The sequence below is a fragment of the Augochlora pura genome, chromosome 7 (genome assembly GCF_028453695.1).
Source record: "Augochlora pura isolate Apur16 chromosome 7, APUR_v2.2.1, whole genome shotgun sequence".
NCBI classification, from domain to species: domain Eukaryota; kingdom Metazoa; phylum Arthropoda; class Insecta; order Hymenoptera; family Halictidae; genus Augochlora; species Augochlora pura.
This window is the reverse complement of record NC_135778.1, coordinates 30,133,040-30,152,001: the sequence shown is the minus strand read 5'-3', so window position 1 is coordinate 30,152,001 and position 18,962 is coordinate 30,133,040. Positions and strand designations below refer to the sequence as shown.

Here is an 18,962-nt window from a genome sequence, read left to right as displayed (position 1 = left end):
TCCATAAACTCGCATGTACTCCGATCCATCCGCGACCAACAGGCCTTCCAGGATGTAAATCTAATAGCGGAGAAACAAATGCAACTGTGTCCGAAACAGCTCAACCTTTCACTTGCCTTTGTTTCGTGTACATGTAGAATATAGAGTTAACAACATTTTTTTTTTTTATTTTACAGAATACAACAATTTTGTCGACAACGATTGCAATTGTTGCAACGTTTAATTATTGAAAATTTAACATTCTCATTTAAATGGTAGTCGAAGTTACTATTATTCGTGGAATTAAAGAGGGCTTTCTGAATTATCCAAATAACCGTAAAATTCAAATAAGTTGTTTAACGTTTCTCTCTTGAATTTTCAGTAAAAAGAATGTTTTCGGTATAAACGTGCAGCGAAGAACATTTGCACATTTTTCTTTAAACAGTGCTTCCAATCGTTACACTTGAGAAATTTAGTAATGTTGTCGTTATTATTCCAAATTCTGAAATCAGTCAATTATGCAACAAAATTTGTTAATTCTTTTTCCAATCTAACTTTCCAAATTAGGACGGAAGACAATTTTTATTGATCCAAATTAACATTAAGGAACATCTACGAATTTCGTTTTAAATCGTATTTCCTGCTGTCGTATTTTAAAAAATTATTGAAGTTGTTGATATTATCGCAGATTTTAAAATTACTCAATTATTAAGCAAAATTTAATAATTATTTGCCAATGTAACGTTCTCAATAAAAATAAAAGAAAATTGTCAGTTACTTAAATAAACAGCAAGGAACATTTACATATTTTGTATCTAGGCATGCTTGAACTCGCTATCTATTAAAAAATTCGTAGAATTGTTAATATTAATCTAGATTCTGAAATCACTTGTTTCCAATCTAGTTTTCCAAACTATAATAAAAAATTGCATTCTTTGTTAAATGGACTGTAATTAACATTGCTGAATTTTTTTAACATTAATTTTCACGCATTATTAACAATTCTTCGCATTGTAAATAGGTGAAGAAGTGTAATTAAGATGTAGCAACCCGTTACTTACAACTTGCCGTAACAAGATGGACATATTTCTGCACATATAATAACAGTTTTGCAATTAACGTCGGAAAACGATGATTAAGTAGGACGTGTGTGTATTCAAATGCATTTTCCCTACACTTTCTGCAATGAGCTAATAATTAGCAATGAACTAGTAATTATTACTCAATCTTACGATTGTCCATCATAAGGAACAATGAAAATTTACGTAAACCAGCGAGCGAACAAATCGGTTTGGGAAGAAGAACAAGCGTTGCGAGTACAGGCTGTAATGGATGCGACGAGATTTTTTTCATTATGCAACTCTCCTGTTCCGATGAAAAAATATTTTCCCTGTTCAAGAGAAAGTTGTGAATCGTTGCTGTATTATTTTTACGAATGATGCTTTCACTTGATCTAATTTGAAAAAGTTCGTTGACGAGACGTAAACAAAATAAAACAGCAAATATAAATAATTGTAACGGTTAAAACAGGGATATTCAACTTAATACTTAAATCATTATTAAATTTCAATAAATATTAAAAGTTGAATTAATTTGATAGAATAAAGTTTATTATGCTATTCGACCATCCAAATTTCAATGACAAGGAAATACTAATTTTACTATAATTTTCAATAGAACATTTTATAATTCCGCAGAATTTGGTAAAAGAAATTTTAATTCAATTTGAAGTAACATTTAGGAGCATCGTCTGTTGCATTAAAAGAAATTCTTAATCATTTTCTTTCTGTATAAATTGTTTACAAAAAAAAGTTCTACAGAAAATTATTGATCACACTTTTCATGAAAGCAGAAAAACATTCCTGTACTTTAAACCTGTCTGTTAAAAATCTATTGTATAATAATAATAAATGCCGAATTAAATGTCTACCAAAAATCTATTATAATCGAGAATTTCTAATTAAATATCAACTAAAAACTTATTATAAATTGGATATATAATAAAAATTTATTATAATCATATATTCAACTAGAAATTATTGCAATAGATATCGCCCCGATCTAAAATCCATTAATCGAAATTTCTATTAAAAGCTTTGATCGCGTTAATCTGTTTATTTGTTATATTTCTATATTGAAGAATTCCTGTAATTTTTCTTTGCAATTAATATTGCAATTAACAGAGATAGAGTACAACGAGACTCTAATTATCAACGCGTTGCACGTCGAGCTCGTAATTAGGATTTTACGCAATAACGGCAATGTAATTATATTTATATAATTATATTGTGTTCGGAAGCTCGTGAACTGGACAGACGAGAAAATCTGCATAAATAATGATCGGAAGGAAGCGTGGAAAATGCGAGAACGATGGTATTCTCTCGGAAGTCTGCCCAACGTGATGGATGAGACAGTTTCCGTAGACAGTCGTTGTAAAAAGATCAGTTTGGGGAGAAGAGCGCCGCGAGCGGGACGTATAAAACGTATGGGACGAGGAAGCGGAAACGCTTTGAAATACTGCACGTGAGAATCGGTATCCCGTAACGAGAGTTTTGGCACGGAACCTCTTACGTAAAGCGGCGCGGCGGTGGTTGTTTGCTCGCGAAACGAAAGTTCTGTCGCGATCTCCGCTTCCGAGATCGTCTGCCTCGTTCCCGCGAGGCAACGCGATCCATCGATCTCTCCGACGCACAGCAGTTCGAATTGAAGCATTCAATAACATTCAATTTTTCCAAATTAATGATTTTCATTAATTTTTATTGGTATTAAATTTAATTTCTATTAACATTAAATTTAATTTCTATTAACATTAATTCTTATGTATTGTTTTTAATTCGAGAAAGAACTACGCAAGGATTTCACACCTTTTACGTCATAAATTTAATAAAATATGAAACAATTTCATTTATTATTTCAGAATTGTTTTTTCTTTATTTTATTTTTCTTTCAGCTTATATCCACTGCTTTATTGCTCCTAATATTGAAATTGGTAGAATATAACCGCTGAAGAATATTATTATATTCAACCCTTATGATATTCCTTTATTAAATTCAATTATTTTTATTTAGTCAGGTTTAACTATTACATGAAGCCATCATTTTCTAATTGGTAATAGAAAAAATTCGTATAAAATGTCAATATTAACAATTTATTTACCACATTATAACTTTACTTTAAATTTACTTTTCTTAAATATGTTGAATATACAGAAGCCCCATTTACTTTCAATGATCGAATTTTGGGATCTTTGGGATTCTTTTTAATTACACGATTTCATGGTCGTTATATCTTTTTAAGAATTATCTTTATATTTACAGGTCTGTGGATCTCAAAAACGGAGAAATCAATGAAACTGAACAAATGATTTAGTTACCTTGGACATTTACAGTTGAGCGTTTTGGATGTAGAATATTTCACCTGACGAAACTCCTCACCTTTTTTGAGATATCCCATTCATTGTGCTTCATATTTTCGCTCAATCTTTTCATATTATAAAGACCATACCTTGTTTATAATAAATCATATATTTTTTTTAGTCATTACTAGCAATAATATATAAAAAAAATAACACTGATTGATACGTGACAAAAAGAAGTTCTCTATACTCGATTCAGGATAACTCCTGAACTGCAACAGTATCCATGTTCTAGTGAAAAAAAAGATATTTTCCATACAGCTTGCTTCAAATAGCTGCGAAAAGATCATTCGCTATAGATAAAGTTATAATTTATTAAGGACGATCGCCGCGTCACGCTGCACAAGCGCGCTCGGTTGCAGATATTCCATAAAACGTTCCACGCATGAAATATAAATATGAAATATATATAAAAATAAAAAATAGTTGGTATAATTATATTTAAACAATTTCGCTCCATATCGAAAATAACAATGAAAATTGATAAAAATTTATTGTTTAACAAATGCAAAAAATATTTACTTATCGGTAACTAAAAATTACTATTTTTTTTTATTGTTTCTAGTGAAAATTTCATGGCAATATCTATAATGATTCAAAGATTATAACAACTTGCCAGTGAATTTGCCAAACCGGACTAATGTGAGTTGCAAGGCGTGTCACGTGGCGATTGCGAATTTATGTCGCGTTGACGAATAAATTCATCGAGTTTTTGATAAAAAGCAAAGAATGATGATGATGAAAAGCAGATATTTTTACTTCCTCGATATCCCATTTCTAAGAATGCACAATTAGGTTATTCAAGAAATAGAATATCTTTCGAACAGCTAACTCACTTTGTTAATTAGTACACAAGTCGTTATAAAACAAAAACTCTACAGATTTATTCGCCAACCCGATATATAGACCTCGGAGCTGCAGATGCCATGAAATGAGAACATGGACGGAATTATTTGCACACGTGTTCTTTGGTTGAACTACAAAAATGTCTTTAAGTGACACTTTTATTTTCTATGTTGTTAAATTGTACGGAAGAACTGACCACTAATGGGACACTTTTATTTAAAACAAGAAAAACTAAGTTCCTTATTTAATTCTAGTTTCGAATATTCAAAAGATCAATTATGTTATAAGAAGACCATAAAAAGTATCAATGAATTTCTTCTACGTTTACGTGTTTTATTTTTAATTTTTTTTAACTGTATTTGTTGTATCCATCATAAAACTATATTAAAAATGCTATTAAATCTCATTAATTTAGACATTTTTCTGCATTTAAGAAATATAGTCATAAGTATCGGTTAGGTTTCGGTTAAACAATATTGGTAATATTGTTATGTTGTAGCATATTACATATAAACGAGGAATACGTGCAAGAAAAACATTCTCTACAGAATTGCGGATAGAATATTTTCGTTCTAGAAATAGAAAATCCATTTGGAGGAACACGTACGATAAATAAAAATGTCGTCTGCGAAAGTGCTCTTTACACGGTCGTTGAACAAAATAAGATCACGGCATTAGAAAGCTCTTCTGGAACTTCGTTTCGAACCGAAGACGCACCCTCGGGCGAGTCCGGACATTGAAATCACCGTGGAAGCCGGGCATAGCGTGAGATACTCGGCGCGCATGCATACAGTGAAAATTCTTCGGTTCCTTTATGGCTGCGAGACTGGCATGCTTTTTATATCCTCCGAACGCGCGGTCGTCCGCGCAGCTGGAAATCCGAGTGGAGTGCTGGCTAATAAACGGAACGTCGACTTTCAAAAGGAATCTTTATTCTTTGTAACATCGTTTGGCAAAAGTATAAAAGTTCCTGCGACGAATGGCACGGTTATATTATTGTACAGTGTTGCAGTTACAGTTACAGTTGTTGTTTCAACGTCAGCACTTTTTGCACTTCGCAACAGTGTTGAAACGTATGCGATACTGTTGTAGAAATTACATGAAGCTGTAATTGTAATATTTATCGGATCTACATTTTTTATATATTTTTTAGCAGCATATACATTTGCACATGAGAAGCTTTTGCATTGTAGTTCGAGGAACAGGTTTTTATTAATATTGTCTGCTTTGAACTTTTAAATAAAATTTAACGATTTCTTTGAATATTTTATGCGACAGTTAAGATAAATTATTTCATCACGAATTGCTTATTTTTACCATAAAAATTACTTGAAAACATTAAATATTTAACCATAATAGATATTATATTTAAATATAAATATAAAAATTGTATAAACTGTAAAATATTTGTAGAAGTTTCATAAGCTACGAAATATAATAATTTTATGAATTATGAAATATGAAAATTTTATAAATCACATGAAATACAAATGTTTTGTAAAACATAGGGTACTAAATGCAAAGTTTTTAAACCACATGTGAACAAATGCATGAGTGTACGTCGAAATATTTGTTGTCTGCCAGCTAAGAAATATTATTCTTATTTTTAGTGAAAATTATAATCTAGAACCAATTATTGTATCACTTTCGATTAATTTTCTATTTAGCATAATAATTATAATATCGATAATTTTTTCGTAGAACTACCCGATCTCATGAATTTGTTATATACATTATTAATGAATACAATCATATCATATTACATCACTAAATAAGAATACTACATTGATCTACAAATAACTCAACTTTTCTTCTACTTGTGTCTTTTTGAAATCGCCGTTTTAATTACCATTGTTTATAACAACTTGATCATCTACTGCATATACACTTACTATAATAAATTCAATTTAACTTATATCTCATTTCAATTTGAAGACTCTAATTACCAGTTAGTTCAAAATTCTTTAAAAATCAACAATCAACGATCAAAGAAAATTTAATAAATCGGAAATATTTTGTTGTTTCAAAAATAAAATCTTTATTGAATAATTTTTGAAACAACAAAATATTTCCGATAACATAATTTAATAACTCCTGCTGAGATTATTATCTAAAACGGAATTATTAGGATACTTTTACGAAATAATAGATTGTTTCATAAAAGTGTAATGTAATTCGTAAACCAACAAATTATCTTTGGTATCATATAATTTTCTTAATGAATATAAAATGTTTCTAAAACCTGATTATTTAAATCAAAATTATTCGAATGCTTCCAACGGATCATTTATTGAGAGGCGGAGAATTTGAATTTCGCGCCATGTTCATCGCGCGCACTTTAGTGACACAGGTTACCAACTGCTGTGTTCTACATACGCGGGAAAGTCAAAATGTTACGTTCTCTAACAGTAGTGGATCCAGCAGTGTTACTATGCAAATAAACGTAATTATTTTCACCAAATTTTGTGCACATATAATTTCAATTGATCAGACAAAGTACATCAAAATTATGTTACAACTAAATCTACACAAGTTTATCAAATAATTTCTCATTTTCTATTATGAGGTTGTTGAAAATAATTAGGTCTACCGGAAAATTCTGTTCTTAAAAAGAAAGAAAACAATAAATTTTGTATGCACCTAATTATTGTATTATTGTAATAATTTAATGTAATCGTAACTTATGCCCTGTTGTCAGCGTGATGACGATTTATAAATATCATTTTTGGGAAATATATGTCGCAAATAAAATGATATTAGCAGACATAATTTTCCGGTAGTAATATCGAAATAAGTTCATTTCCTATTATGTTTATATGGCAACATTTGTCGCTCATTTTTAGTATTTGCTAGATTTACTGTTAAGTATGATCGTCATTTTAATAACCCTCCGTTGCAGCGGACACAAAATTTTTAATCGCTCTTGCCCTTTCACTTGCAAAACAAATTCCACACCTTTTACTGAATTATGTAGATATGGACAAGTAATTTAGGCAACCTCGAATCAGGTATTCCAGGCATGCAGCATTGTTATACCGCCGTGATAAGAGTGGAAGAATTTCCTCTACACGTTCGACACATGTAGTAATCAGAGTAGTAATCATGGACGAGGGTAACGCGGCGTTCATATTATAATTATGCAACTTTGAAACGCTTTGAAAACTTAAGCTAGTATACAGTAAGGTTTCTGAGGTCGTTTCAAGTAACTTTCTCCTCGACAATAATTTTCTCCGAGGCATTATTAACGGATTATTAACGAAAAGCACTGACCAATGAGAGGCGAGCTCGGCGGGTGTTAGGCGACCGAACCAATCGGCGGAACTGGGATTCGTTCACTCGTCGACTCGACCGCCTCGTGCCAGTCAAGCTCGACTTTTGTTGGCCACCGTTTTTCGTTAATAACTGGCAAATAAAGCCGCGGATTGAATTCGCGCTAAGTAAAAAGTTACTTGAAATAACCTCAGGAATTTCTTATTTCTCGATTGCGAGTGACTTTTGGGCACCCGATACAGTAGGGTTTCCTTGAATATCACCGGGTCGGAATTAAAAGTGTATTACTAGCGCGTCTTGCCTTTATAGTGACAAAAATATTGTGAAAAGAAGAGGTAGAACGAAAACTGGAACGATATCAGTTGAAAAGGAAGCGGCCAGCATGCCGGTGTACCTTAATATGAATACATTGTATTGCTGAAATAAAAACGATGACTTAACTTTTTTATTTCTAATTTTTCATAGACGAACGTTTCTTTATATTTTGATTAAATTCTTGCAATTAACACTTTACCGACCGGTAGCCTATAAATCGGCTTTCACGCATGGCAACCGATAATTTATCACCTATCCGTCACATCTTTGTAATCGCCAATATTATCATATAATTTTTTAAATACTATATATAGTTCGCGCAGAATAAAATGAAAATAAAATAAATATTTTTTGACGTTAACGTTATTGAAATATAACAATGTTAATACGTTTAGTTACTTTACAATGACGCAAATGTTTACGGTCGGTAAAGTGTTAAAATGATACCATATACCTTAAACAACAAATACCGTTTGCTGTTTTCGCATAAAAAAGGAAGAACTTTATGAGACACCCTAATATATCAAATTTAGTGTCAATTCAATCAGTATACTATTGTGAATATATTAAGAAAAAATTCAGTTTTAAAATGGTAAAATGAAAAAAGTTATGTTATTCTATTACGAGTTGTTTTTCGGGAATTCGAGTCAAAGCAGCTGTGGTGCCTGCCGCAGCACACGTGTTCACCGACTGCGTCGAAGCGCAACATGAGGCGTAGCGAGAAAATGGATAAATTACCGTAGCGCAGGAATAGTATTACCTCGACATTCTTGGTAGTGAAAAATTGTGAAATTCACGGTGACATTACGTAATTTGACATAGTATAGTACTAAATAATCAATTTTGTATGGTGCGATGACATGGGAAAAATATTGTAAATATCGCGTTCACGATTGCTACCTTGTCACACGTGCGTTGAACCGGGGTGGATTTTCCAATTCTTGCTTCAGCAGTACAAAAGTGCCGCAGATCTGAACGGCCTGCCCTCAGATCCGCTTAAAATTGCAACTTATGTAATTAACTATTGACAGTAACGTTATCAAAATTAACTTGCAGCATAGGAAAACTACGAAAGGCTTGATAAGTACTGATCTGAATGGATCTAGCCATGTCAGCCATGGCAATCACTGATAACCTCTACTTTGTAAGGTTCTGAGAACCCTGTCGACGTTCATGCGATAGCTAAACTGTCTCAAAAAACCCAAACTGTACTTTCCATTCTCAGAACATAATCCGTTGTCAAAAACCACCACACATCCACCGTCTTACTCAAAACAATGGCCGGCCCTCTCATCTGCCAACATACCTCTTTCTCTTGTTATACAACCAATCCTCCTTGATAATATCACTTGCCTTCTCCCCAATCATAATCGTCGGCGCATTAGGATTTCCACTGACGATCACAGGCATGATAGAAGCGTCAGCCACCCTGAGTCCCTTCACACCGAAAACCCTCAGTCTAGGATCAACCACCGCGGTAGGGTCATTTCTGGAGCCCATCTTACAGGTCCCAGTAGGATGGTAAATAGTGAAGGTGAAATGCCTGATAGCGCACTCCCAGTAATCATAAGTGTCGAACGGATAGCGATTGCAGCCTGGCATCCGAATAGTGTGCGGCCTAGAGCCGAACCTCTGGAAGGCGGTAGTATTCGAAATCTCCATGGCGATCCTGATGCCCTCGACCAGGATATCCATGTCCTCCTTGTGCGTGAAGTAGTTAGGATTAATGTCCGGATAGACGAGTGGATTTTTGCTCTTGAGCCTGACCCAGCCCGAGCTCCTGGGTCTGAGGAGCAGTGGCAGTATAGACCAGGTCTCCGAGTTGTGCAGAGGTTTGTACATGGTATTGTAAACCCTATCCCTGAGTCCCAAGATCTTCTTGATCTGTTCACCGCCATCGGAATTTACCGAACTGGCGGCGAAATGAAACTGTATATCCGGATGGTCCGCCGAAGGGTCGGCATACTTTGAGTTGACGAAGGCCAGGCCCTCTATGCCTGGGCTGGTCATGGGTCCCCGTTCGTTCAGGAGGTAGTCCATCATCACCGGGAACGTCTGGAAGCGATCTCTCTTTAGACTGACCGGTTCGTTGACGATGAACGTCAGCCCGCCGAGGCCGACGTGGTCCTGCAGGTTGTCCCCGACCCTCAGATCGGATATGACCGGGATGCCAAGCTCCTCCAGGTGGTCCCTTGGCCCGATGCCAGATAGCATCAGCAGCTGGGGCGAGTTAATTGCTCCGGCTGACAGAACCACCTCTCGTCGCACCCTTATGGTCTCCCGGCGACCGTCGCGGAGAATCTCCACTCCCGTGGCCCTCTTGTCGCCGTTGAACAGCACCCTCAGCGCCTGCGAGTTCATCGCTATGTGCAGGTTCCGCCTGTTCTTCACCGGCCTCAGAAAAGCCTTCGCTGTCGAGCAGCGACTGCCGCGGCGGATCGTCGCCTGCGTCAGCATGAAGCCCGTTTGATTAGCGCCGTTTATGTCTCGGATCTCGTAGCCCAGTTCCTGGCCGGCTTGAAGAAAGGCGATCGACAGGGGGGATCGCCACGGGGCCTCCTGGACGGTCAGGTAGCCGCCGGTCGTGTGGTGTGGGGTTCTTGCTAAGTATGGGTTGCGGTTGTCCTCCGACTTCAAAAAGTAGGGCAACACGTCCGCGTAGCTCCAGCCCACGTTGCCCAGCGCTGCCCAGTTGTCGTAATCGCGGCTGGAAACGTTGGTAGTGAAATTAAGGTGGAACGACAGGGTGAAAAGAAGTACAGTAGTGTTTCCCTGAATATCGAGAGGTTGGAACTGAGGGGTTCCTCAGGCCATTTGCAGCAACTTTTTCCTTTATAAAAATTGTCTCCGACGCATCGTTAACGAGTTATTACGAAGAAACATTGATCAATGAGAAGCGAGTATCGCTAACGCGAAGCGGCTGAGTCAATGAGCGAAACTGGCCTTTGCCGTCTCGTTGGCTCAGCCGCCTTGTGCCAACGGAGCTCATTAGTCAATGTTTTTCGTCAATAACTCGTTAACGATGCCTCGGAGGAAATTTTTGTATAGGAAAAAGTTGCTTGCAATGACCACAGATATCTCCCACTTCCGGATTGTTAGACATTTTCAGGACACCCTGTATGTATTTATAATAATGACAATATTATAAGCGTAAGCAATTTTCCAAATAACAAATAATTAGTAATTGTTTCTATCTTAGACAATATTGTCTTAGCAGATATTGGACTATTGTAACTGCAAGATGCAATCAGGTCTTGAGTGATTTATTATTGAATAACAGTTAGAAATTGTTCCTACTCAATACAAATTATTGCGCATCGAAGTTTCTGCAGTTACAGATAGCATATTATACGCCACATGTTGAAATATGAGAGATATAATTACTGGACTGTGAATTTTTATGCCAAATTAGAATTGCCTTCATGAATGACAGGACATAGAAGCCAAGCGCAAGTTTGTTTTCTTTCTGTAATCATTTTTAAGTTTAAATTTATACATCAACATTCTCAACATCTTTGAATCTTGAAAGATCACCTAACTGGAACTGTGTCTACTCGTTTTTTCCATAAATCCATAAAATTCGCAGTCCAGTGATTGCATACAATGTGCTCGCACAGAATTGCACCGATTTTGGAGATATAGACGCGGGATCATTGTTCCTCGACCGAGCATCGCGTAAGAATAATAATTGCAGTTTCTTCAAAATTACCGATTACCCCGAACGTATACCATTGCGTTCAGTACGCTACTGCCCCCAAGGACTTTACCCCGCGGCCAGTTGCACCTGTCGCCGATCATGGCGAGGCAATAAGCGGACGAGGTCGGCGGCGAAGTCTGGTATTTCCAATCGAACTCCGTGAGCTGAGTGTATCCAGCCAAAATTGGCACGTCTGTGACTTCATTTTCGTCGCTGCCTGCCTCCAAAAGTAGCACCGTCCAATTCGAAATCTCGGACAGCCTCGAGGCGACGACCGCCCCCGCACTACCACCGCCGACCACTATAAAATCGTACGTCCTCAGCAGCTGTAACAGAAAATTTACAGTAATTTAGTAAATCTTTCTCATCGCATAGAAAGAACTTTAAATTAGTGGAAGATTAGGAATTTTGTGAATCTTAATGATAAGAAATCTACTTTATCGACGGCGGGTAAGGATCTATAATGTTGAGTTTATATAACTGGATTTGTAATTTGGCGAAAAAGAAAATTTATTGATTGTAATATTAGCTGAACTTTATGCTGAATGTATATAGTGTTGACAAAGACAATAATTGAATTTATGGAAAATTTTAAGTATACATGTTTGATGTTTGCACACAAGTATTTAAAGTGTTGCTAGATGCTACAGTATATTAAATTGTAATTTGTTGTAATTGTAATTGTAATTTGTTAAGGCAAATAATTCCTTCGTCAACATGGACATATAGAATGTAAAATAATTGGATGACAGAAACAGAAATTGCAAGCTATTTATTCGTATTTTATTCTTGTAATTCTTTCGTTTCTATTTTATCATTTTATTATTTTATTATTTATTATTCTATATTATATATACTTATTTATTATAGGTTCTAATATCAGCTCTTACTTATAAAATAAATTCTCTATGAATTTTAATAAAACTATAAAATTAATGGAAATTAATAGAAAATGAATAGATCAAATTCAAAACAGTGAGAACTTTCGAAGAATTTATATATATTATGTGGAAACTTTACTTATTGTTTGGTAATATATTTAACAAATCAATTATAACAACTTATCAAAATTATTATGCAAAGAGATAAATGTCTATGTAGCTCCTGTATCGTGCAATTAACCCAGACAATTTTCATTTCACATGAAAATCCACAGCTAAACTATGATATAGAGCAATAATACTAAATGTCCTTTGGTGGTATCAGTAAATAATAATTTCGTGTCTGTCACTAACTTCTATGCAAAATATAAATTGTCTGCAACAATACTGCAGAAAAAGTGGTCAACTCCTTCTTTTAATAACGTTTATAAACGTAACACGATATAAAAGGATTCTGAAACTTTTCTGATATCTTTAATATTGTTTATTTCTGATATCTTTGTTTATTAACATTTAACCATTTGAGAACCATTTAAGTTTGAAGTATTGAGTACCCTTTTTTGAAATACCATCTAAAAAGTTTAAAACCAAACCTGACGAGCGTTCGTCGGATGAGACTCCGGATCGACTTGGTTGTATCGAAATACGGACAGGCCGATAGCCAGGAGGGGAATTATACTGAATCCGAGGATCGAGGTGGTGCTGAGTACTGTGGTCAGCCCTATTGCCATTTCCGTTCAATTCCACCCCGCGACGACCACGTCCAATCGTATGCCATTCGGCGGAGTGAATCTCTCTTTTGGAATTTAAAATTGCTGCGCAGAACAACCTGGAACATACGTAAAAATATTTTGGAATTTCTCAGAATGAGGTCAATAAGTAGCGAATTAATAATGCCAATGAAATGAATACTAGCGGATTTTATGCAGCCTCGACAAAAGTAGATCAAACAGTAGAAATATTATGAACATTTCATAATGTCAACACATCACCTTCGCCCTATTAAAATAATTCAAGAAAGAATGCAACTTTTAAGGGACTCATATTTTTCATAACAGTTGCAAGTAATTTGTATTTTGCAAAATGATCCGCACTCCAGCGATTAGCGATTGGAATCAGTTTTCTTTTTTGGAATAGTTATGTACAATTATTGAATTATTAAACAAAAAATTGCATTTTTGAGGTAGTTTATGAGTTTTTGACTCTTGTGTTTATATTCGTAATTTTTTATGGTGTTCCATATACATGTATATTTACATATTCCCAATGTACGTTAATTTACATGAGTACGCAAAAGAAATTACATTTTATAACAATTTTGCTGTTTGTCAACGAATAATCAGCGAACTAGAATGAACATAGGAGGAAATATAACTAATAATAGTAAAAAAAACTTGATAAAGATCAACATATATTTTCATATAATGTTCATTATTTAATATATTTATTGTTTTAATTCTATTTAGTAAAAGACACATCACTGTTTATTTATGAATATTATTAGAAATCTTTTCAATAATTTCTTTAATTATACTATATTGTAATTGCAAAAAAATGAAGCGTTTTATACCTTTTTATTTGAAGATTCTGACTACTATATTAATTATTACAAAGTATTTATTTCCTTTAAATTATTGAATAAATTTAATAATAAATGAACCAATATTAATAGTGTCGAATATTTATCCAACAAAAATTAAGCGAAACTAAGGAAAACAAGTTATAGTAAATTAAATTGAGTAATAGTAACGGAAAATAATATACAAAAATATATCAAATAGTTGCGAAATACAATAGAATGTTTAACATAATTTCTAAAATCCATGGAAAGGAATAAAGATAAAGTAAATGGAATGAAAAGTCAAGAAAATATCAACTCGGGTCAACAAGAAGCAATAACAATGAACTTAAAAGGACTAAATCCAATGAAAAATAAGTAATATTCGATAGAAAGCGAGCTGGAATCAACAAAGTCAGCAATAAAACACGAATGCACGAAGTACGATAACAATCACCAATTAAATTACAATTGTTGCTCCGATATTTTGAGTTGCATAAATTAGGTCACATAGTTTTAGAACCAGCAGAACAATAAATTATGGAATATTTCAAAGACGTGTACAATTGAAAATATGTGTGCTACAATAGGCACTGTATGACACAAATGCGAGGTCTTAAGCAGTACAAGACGGAACGTTAAATTATAGTTGACCTTTCGCAAAACATACGATTTCCCCATCACAATGGAAACTATCCATTCAGTATGGGGTAAATGATACTTCCCGAACGCCAAGTAAAGCGTGCTCTACGTGTCGTGGAATTATTGTGCTCTACGGTACACCAAAGTCATTTAACCCTTTGCACTCTAAGCTACGTTAACTGTAAATCTAAAATAATTTTCCTGGCTCGTAATATTTCCATTCTGTGTAACAAAGTGCAGTTTTATGCATATAAAATTGATTCTTGTGACTCGTGCCAACAGTTTCACTGTTTAACAACTTTTTAAATTTAAGCTTTGTTGATGTAAAAATTATCTTGGGACGTGATAGAATAATTTTAATGGTGCCTCGGAGTCACCACTCAAGTGCAAAGGGTTAATATAATGATAAACTACACAAAACTATATAATATTATTTGTGTACTATTTACGTAGTAGTATAATATGAAAAATCGGACTATGAAAAGGTTTGAGAAAATATAAATGTAAAACAGTGAAAAATTATCATAACTTCGGTCTTCTTTAGAAAGTGCTTTACTATACTATTATGCTATTATACCAGGTAAACGAGAGTCGACCTCGAATTTCACAATTGTCTTTGACAGTAGGAAAAAATGCGTTCAACGAGAAATAATGATTTTATCTGCATTGAAAAATAATTTGCATGCATGTCATTTTTCGTGAGATTATGCTTCTCGAAGATTTCAAGGTTCTCCATGCTATTTAACCCTCAAATAACCGACGTAAATGATACGGGGATGATAGGAGTGTGTTAATAAAATGTAAACTATATTGTAATAAACATTCTCAAGTTCCGAGTTATATAGTTATATAATTATTTCAAGTTCCGGGCTGAGTTGATATTAAAAAATGCTCAAAGGTCACGCGAAGGTTATAGTATTGTAGGTTATTAGATTGATCTCCTATTTAGTGATTGTGCTAGAGTGACAAAAATACACGCAATTTGAAAATACCAGTTGTTTTAAAAAATGATTTGGAGATTTTGGAAAATGTAATCTAAAAGTCATGTTTTGCTATAGCGCGGTATTCATCTTATCGAATTGGATGACGTTCTCTTTTCACATTTCTTGCTATTATTAAAAATAGACGAGATATTTGATATGATTCGGTTATATCGATTACCTATTGTAGATCGAGGAAAGTAATGCAGTCTATAACCGAGTATAATACATTGTAGAGTAGTGCATGATTATGGTCGCATGATTTATGACATCATTAGAAATCGTAGGTAAGATTAATTCGTAATTGAACATCAAAACAATTCGTTAAAAACGTAGCACTCTATAGCCATATTAATTAGCGTTATGCTACAATTAACAGTACATTACATATTTTTATAATATAATACATGCGTTACAATGTGTTACAATGGAAGTTTTATGTTCATAATTTTGTTCGAAAAATTAGACGTACATAAAGTATAGGAATATGTTTAATAAAAAGTATATTATGATTCCTAAACCGTCGCATAAAATCACATTGTTACGTTTCAGTAATTATGTACCACGATTTCCCAGTGAATTATTATTAGTATTTGGTTTATTCCCATTAGCAAGTCGATTTTTGTTTTGGTATTACTTTTTATTAGAATTATTACTTCATTCTTATTATTTACTGTTATTATTACTTCATTCTTATTATTTACTATTATTAGAACTTCGTTTTTAATATTTAATATTGTTATGTTTTCACTTTTACTATGTACTATTATTATTATTCCATCACCTATTCTAACATTATTGACATTAGTATGTCAATTAGGTTATGTTTGCTTTAGATTAGTTCTCTCGGGTTTGGTACTTCCTATTATGCAATAGTAACTATCGCTCCATGTACGTAGGTATACGAACAAAGTGACCTAATCGAAAAAGTACAGTGAAATATGTCTCTATAAATTGACTTCTGCAAAATAATAGTATTAGAAATAATATTTCAATACTTTATACCGTATTTATAGAAAATAAAATTCTTATCACCTACATAAAAATGATCTTGAACTATACAATATAATGTATATTGCAATAGTTAATGACCCAGATATTGATACCTTAATAAATGCATTTTTCAGAACTCTACTTAAGCATGATTTATAAAAATACTCCCCGATTCATATCAATTTCATATAAGATAAATAATAAAATGATATGATATATTGAATTATTTATATCTCAATTATTTATGTTTCAATTGATCCACGAATAAGTAACAAAATTACATTTAAAATTGTTTATGTTTTCATAAATACTATTGTAAATGATATATGTTTTAATATTAGAACAGCATGTACTTATTTATTATTTATGTTTCAACTGATTCTGGTGCAAACATTAATATCACGTTTTATTTATATTCCGTAAATAAATTTATTTAGTCGTGTTATGTATATTTTATAAATGCTGAAACTATATGCCAAACTGTTTATGTTTCAGGTAAGCCACGCGGTCTGCCTGCGTTTTCAAAGTAAAGCGAGTTGCCGCGGGTCGTGTCAAACATTTTTGGGACACCCGGTACGTGTAATTGTCTTCAGGTTATCACGGAGATTTTGATCCAACAATGGCGGTATTTACCGGACGACTAGGCTAGAGACATAACAGAGTGCTTAGGCCAGCGTGAAAGAATTCGAAAAATAATCCTATTCCGCCGCGCAATTAGAAAGTTTGAAAGAAACGGAAGAACAGTTATGATGAAGTGCATTGTCAGTTGCACTAATGAGAGATCGCACTGGAATCTTCGAGATTCGTGGTACATTCGTGCTACCCATTTCAATTACGTTACATACAGTGAGGACAAAATTGAGTTAACACTTGTTAAACGGTAATTTTAAAATTAATCATACTTTGAAAGTTAATCGTTGGAGTTTTTCAAACTGGTCTAAATGACTTGAATTTTTCTGTAAATCTTAGAGGGACTAGCTTACTACACAATGACTGAAACATTTTCTTTTTTAATTTTACTGTTACTTGGAATTGAAATCAATGAAAAAAGGTGAAAACTGTTGTATTTTCACTTTGTTATCTGAGCATATAATAAAACTTTACAAAATGCATTTAAAGCTTCTTCTTTACTTATCAGTTGAACTTAAAATTAGTTGTAAACAATTAAAGATCGCGGAAATCATTGTTTCTTCACGAATTTCAGCCAAACAATGGTAAATTGACAAGTTTCAGAGCCTGTAGCTCGACTATGCGCCCGTCAACCGATACTTCACTTTTACTATTTAATATTATTATTATTTCATTTTTGCTATCTACTATTATTATTACTTCATTTTTACTATTTCAACCGATTTCAATGAAATGTTCAACATGCGTATAAGTTATCGACAAGTAAAAAATGCATCTTTTCAATTTTCATTATAGGTTCGGACAAGAAAGTGAAAAATTGACAGATCCTTTTATATTTTTTTTATTCGAAGTAACATTAAGATTTAAAAGAATGTGTTTCGGCCATTTTACAGTGAATTAGTCCCGCTAATATTTACAGAATAATTCAAGTTATTCACGTCAGTTTCATAAAAATTGTACCATTTTAAATGTGTTGACTCAATTTTACTGTCCACTTGGATGCCGTAATTCGAAAAAATGCAAATTAAGCGATCGAAGAGAAAATATTCATTGCTTTTTATCTATAATGCTAATTAGGCAATCAAAAAAGTGTCATTGAAAGAGTTCTGTCGTTTCATTTTGGAACAAAAACGAAATCAGAGAACTTTAACATGGGCAAGTTATGTAAGATCGGTTACTTTCTCTCCAAATTGTAAGAATTGATTATTACGAAACGGGAGATGAAAAGAACTCGAAGATAAACATACCTGTTATATCATTATATCAGAAAAACACGAAATCATAAGACTTAATATAGTTATCACTTTCCACTGACGTAAGTAGAAGATCGATTTTTATTGACTGTGTTTAACTAAAATTAATTATATTTTGAAAGTAAATCATTCCACTACTTATTTATGCCTACTAACACTACTTAATTGAATTTAACTTGTTTTAATTCTAAGAGGTTCAATTTTCTATTAGTTACAGAGATTAGATAACAAAATGTTTGTCAATTAATTAACGACTATTATATACTCTAAATAATTTCTCACATCAACGTTAATAAATTCATTTTAAAAGGAAATTACACGTAAAATCACCATCTCAGTTAAGTTCATTCTGAATTAAACAGTTCCCTAATTAGACGAGACGAGGAAGGATGTTTAAATATTAATTACACGAGTCATTTACTGGAGAAACAAAATCAATCGATATATTTTAAAACAACGCAATGATTCAGTCGATACTAATTTGTTAAAGAGCTTGACCCTG

The 18,962-nt window shown here is 33.5% G+C and overlaps 1 protein-coding gene across 1 annotated transcript; it reads right to left on the bottom strand.

Annotated features, from left to right (window-relative positions):
* Positions 1 to 9,116: 9,116 nt before the first annotated feature.
* Positions 9,117 to 13,135, bottom strand: LOC144473882 (glucose dehydrogenase [FAD, quinone]). The gene is made up of 3 exons (XM_078188225.1): positions 12,998 to 13,135; positions 11,536 to 11,849; positions 9,117 to 10,533 (listed from the first exon to the last, which is right to left on the bottom strand). Exons 1-3 carry the CDS (start codon positions 13,133 to 13,135, stop codon positions 9,117 to 9,119), a joined length of 1,869 nt encoding a protein of 622 aa, XP_078044351.1.
* Positions 13,136 to 18,962: the final 5,827 nt, after the last annotated feature.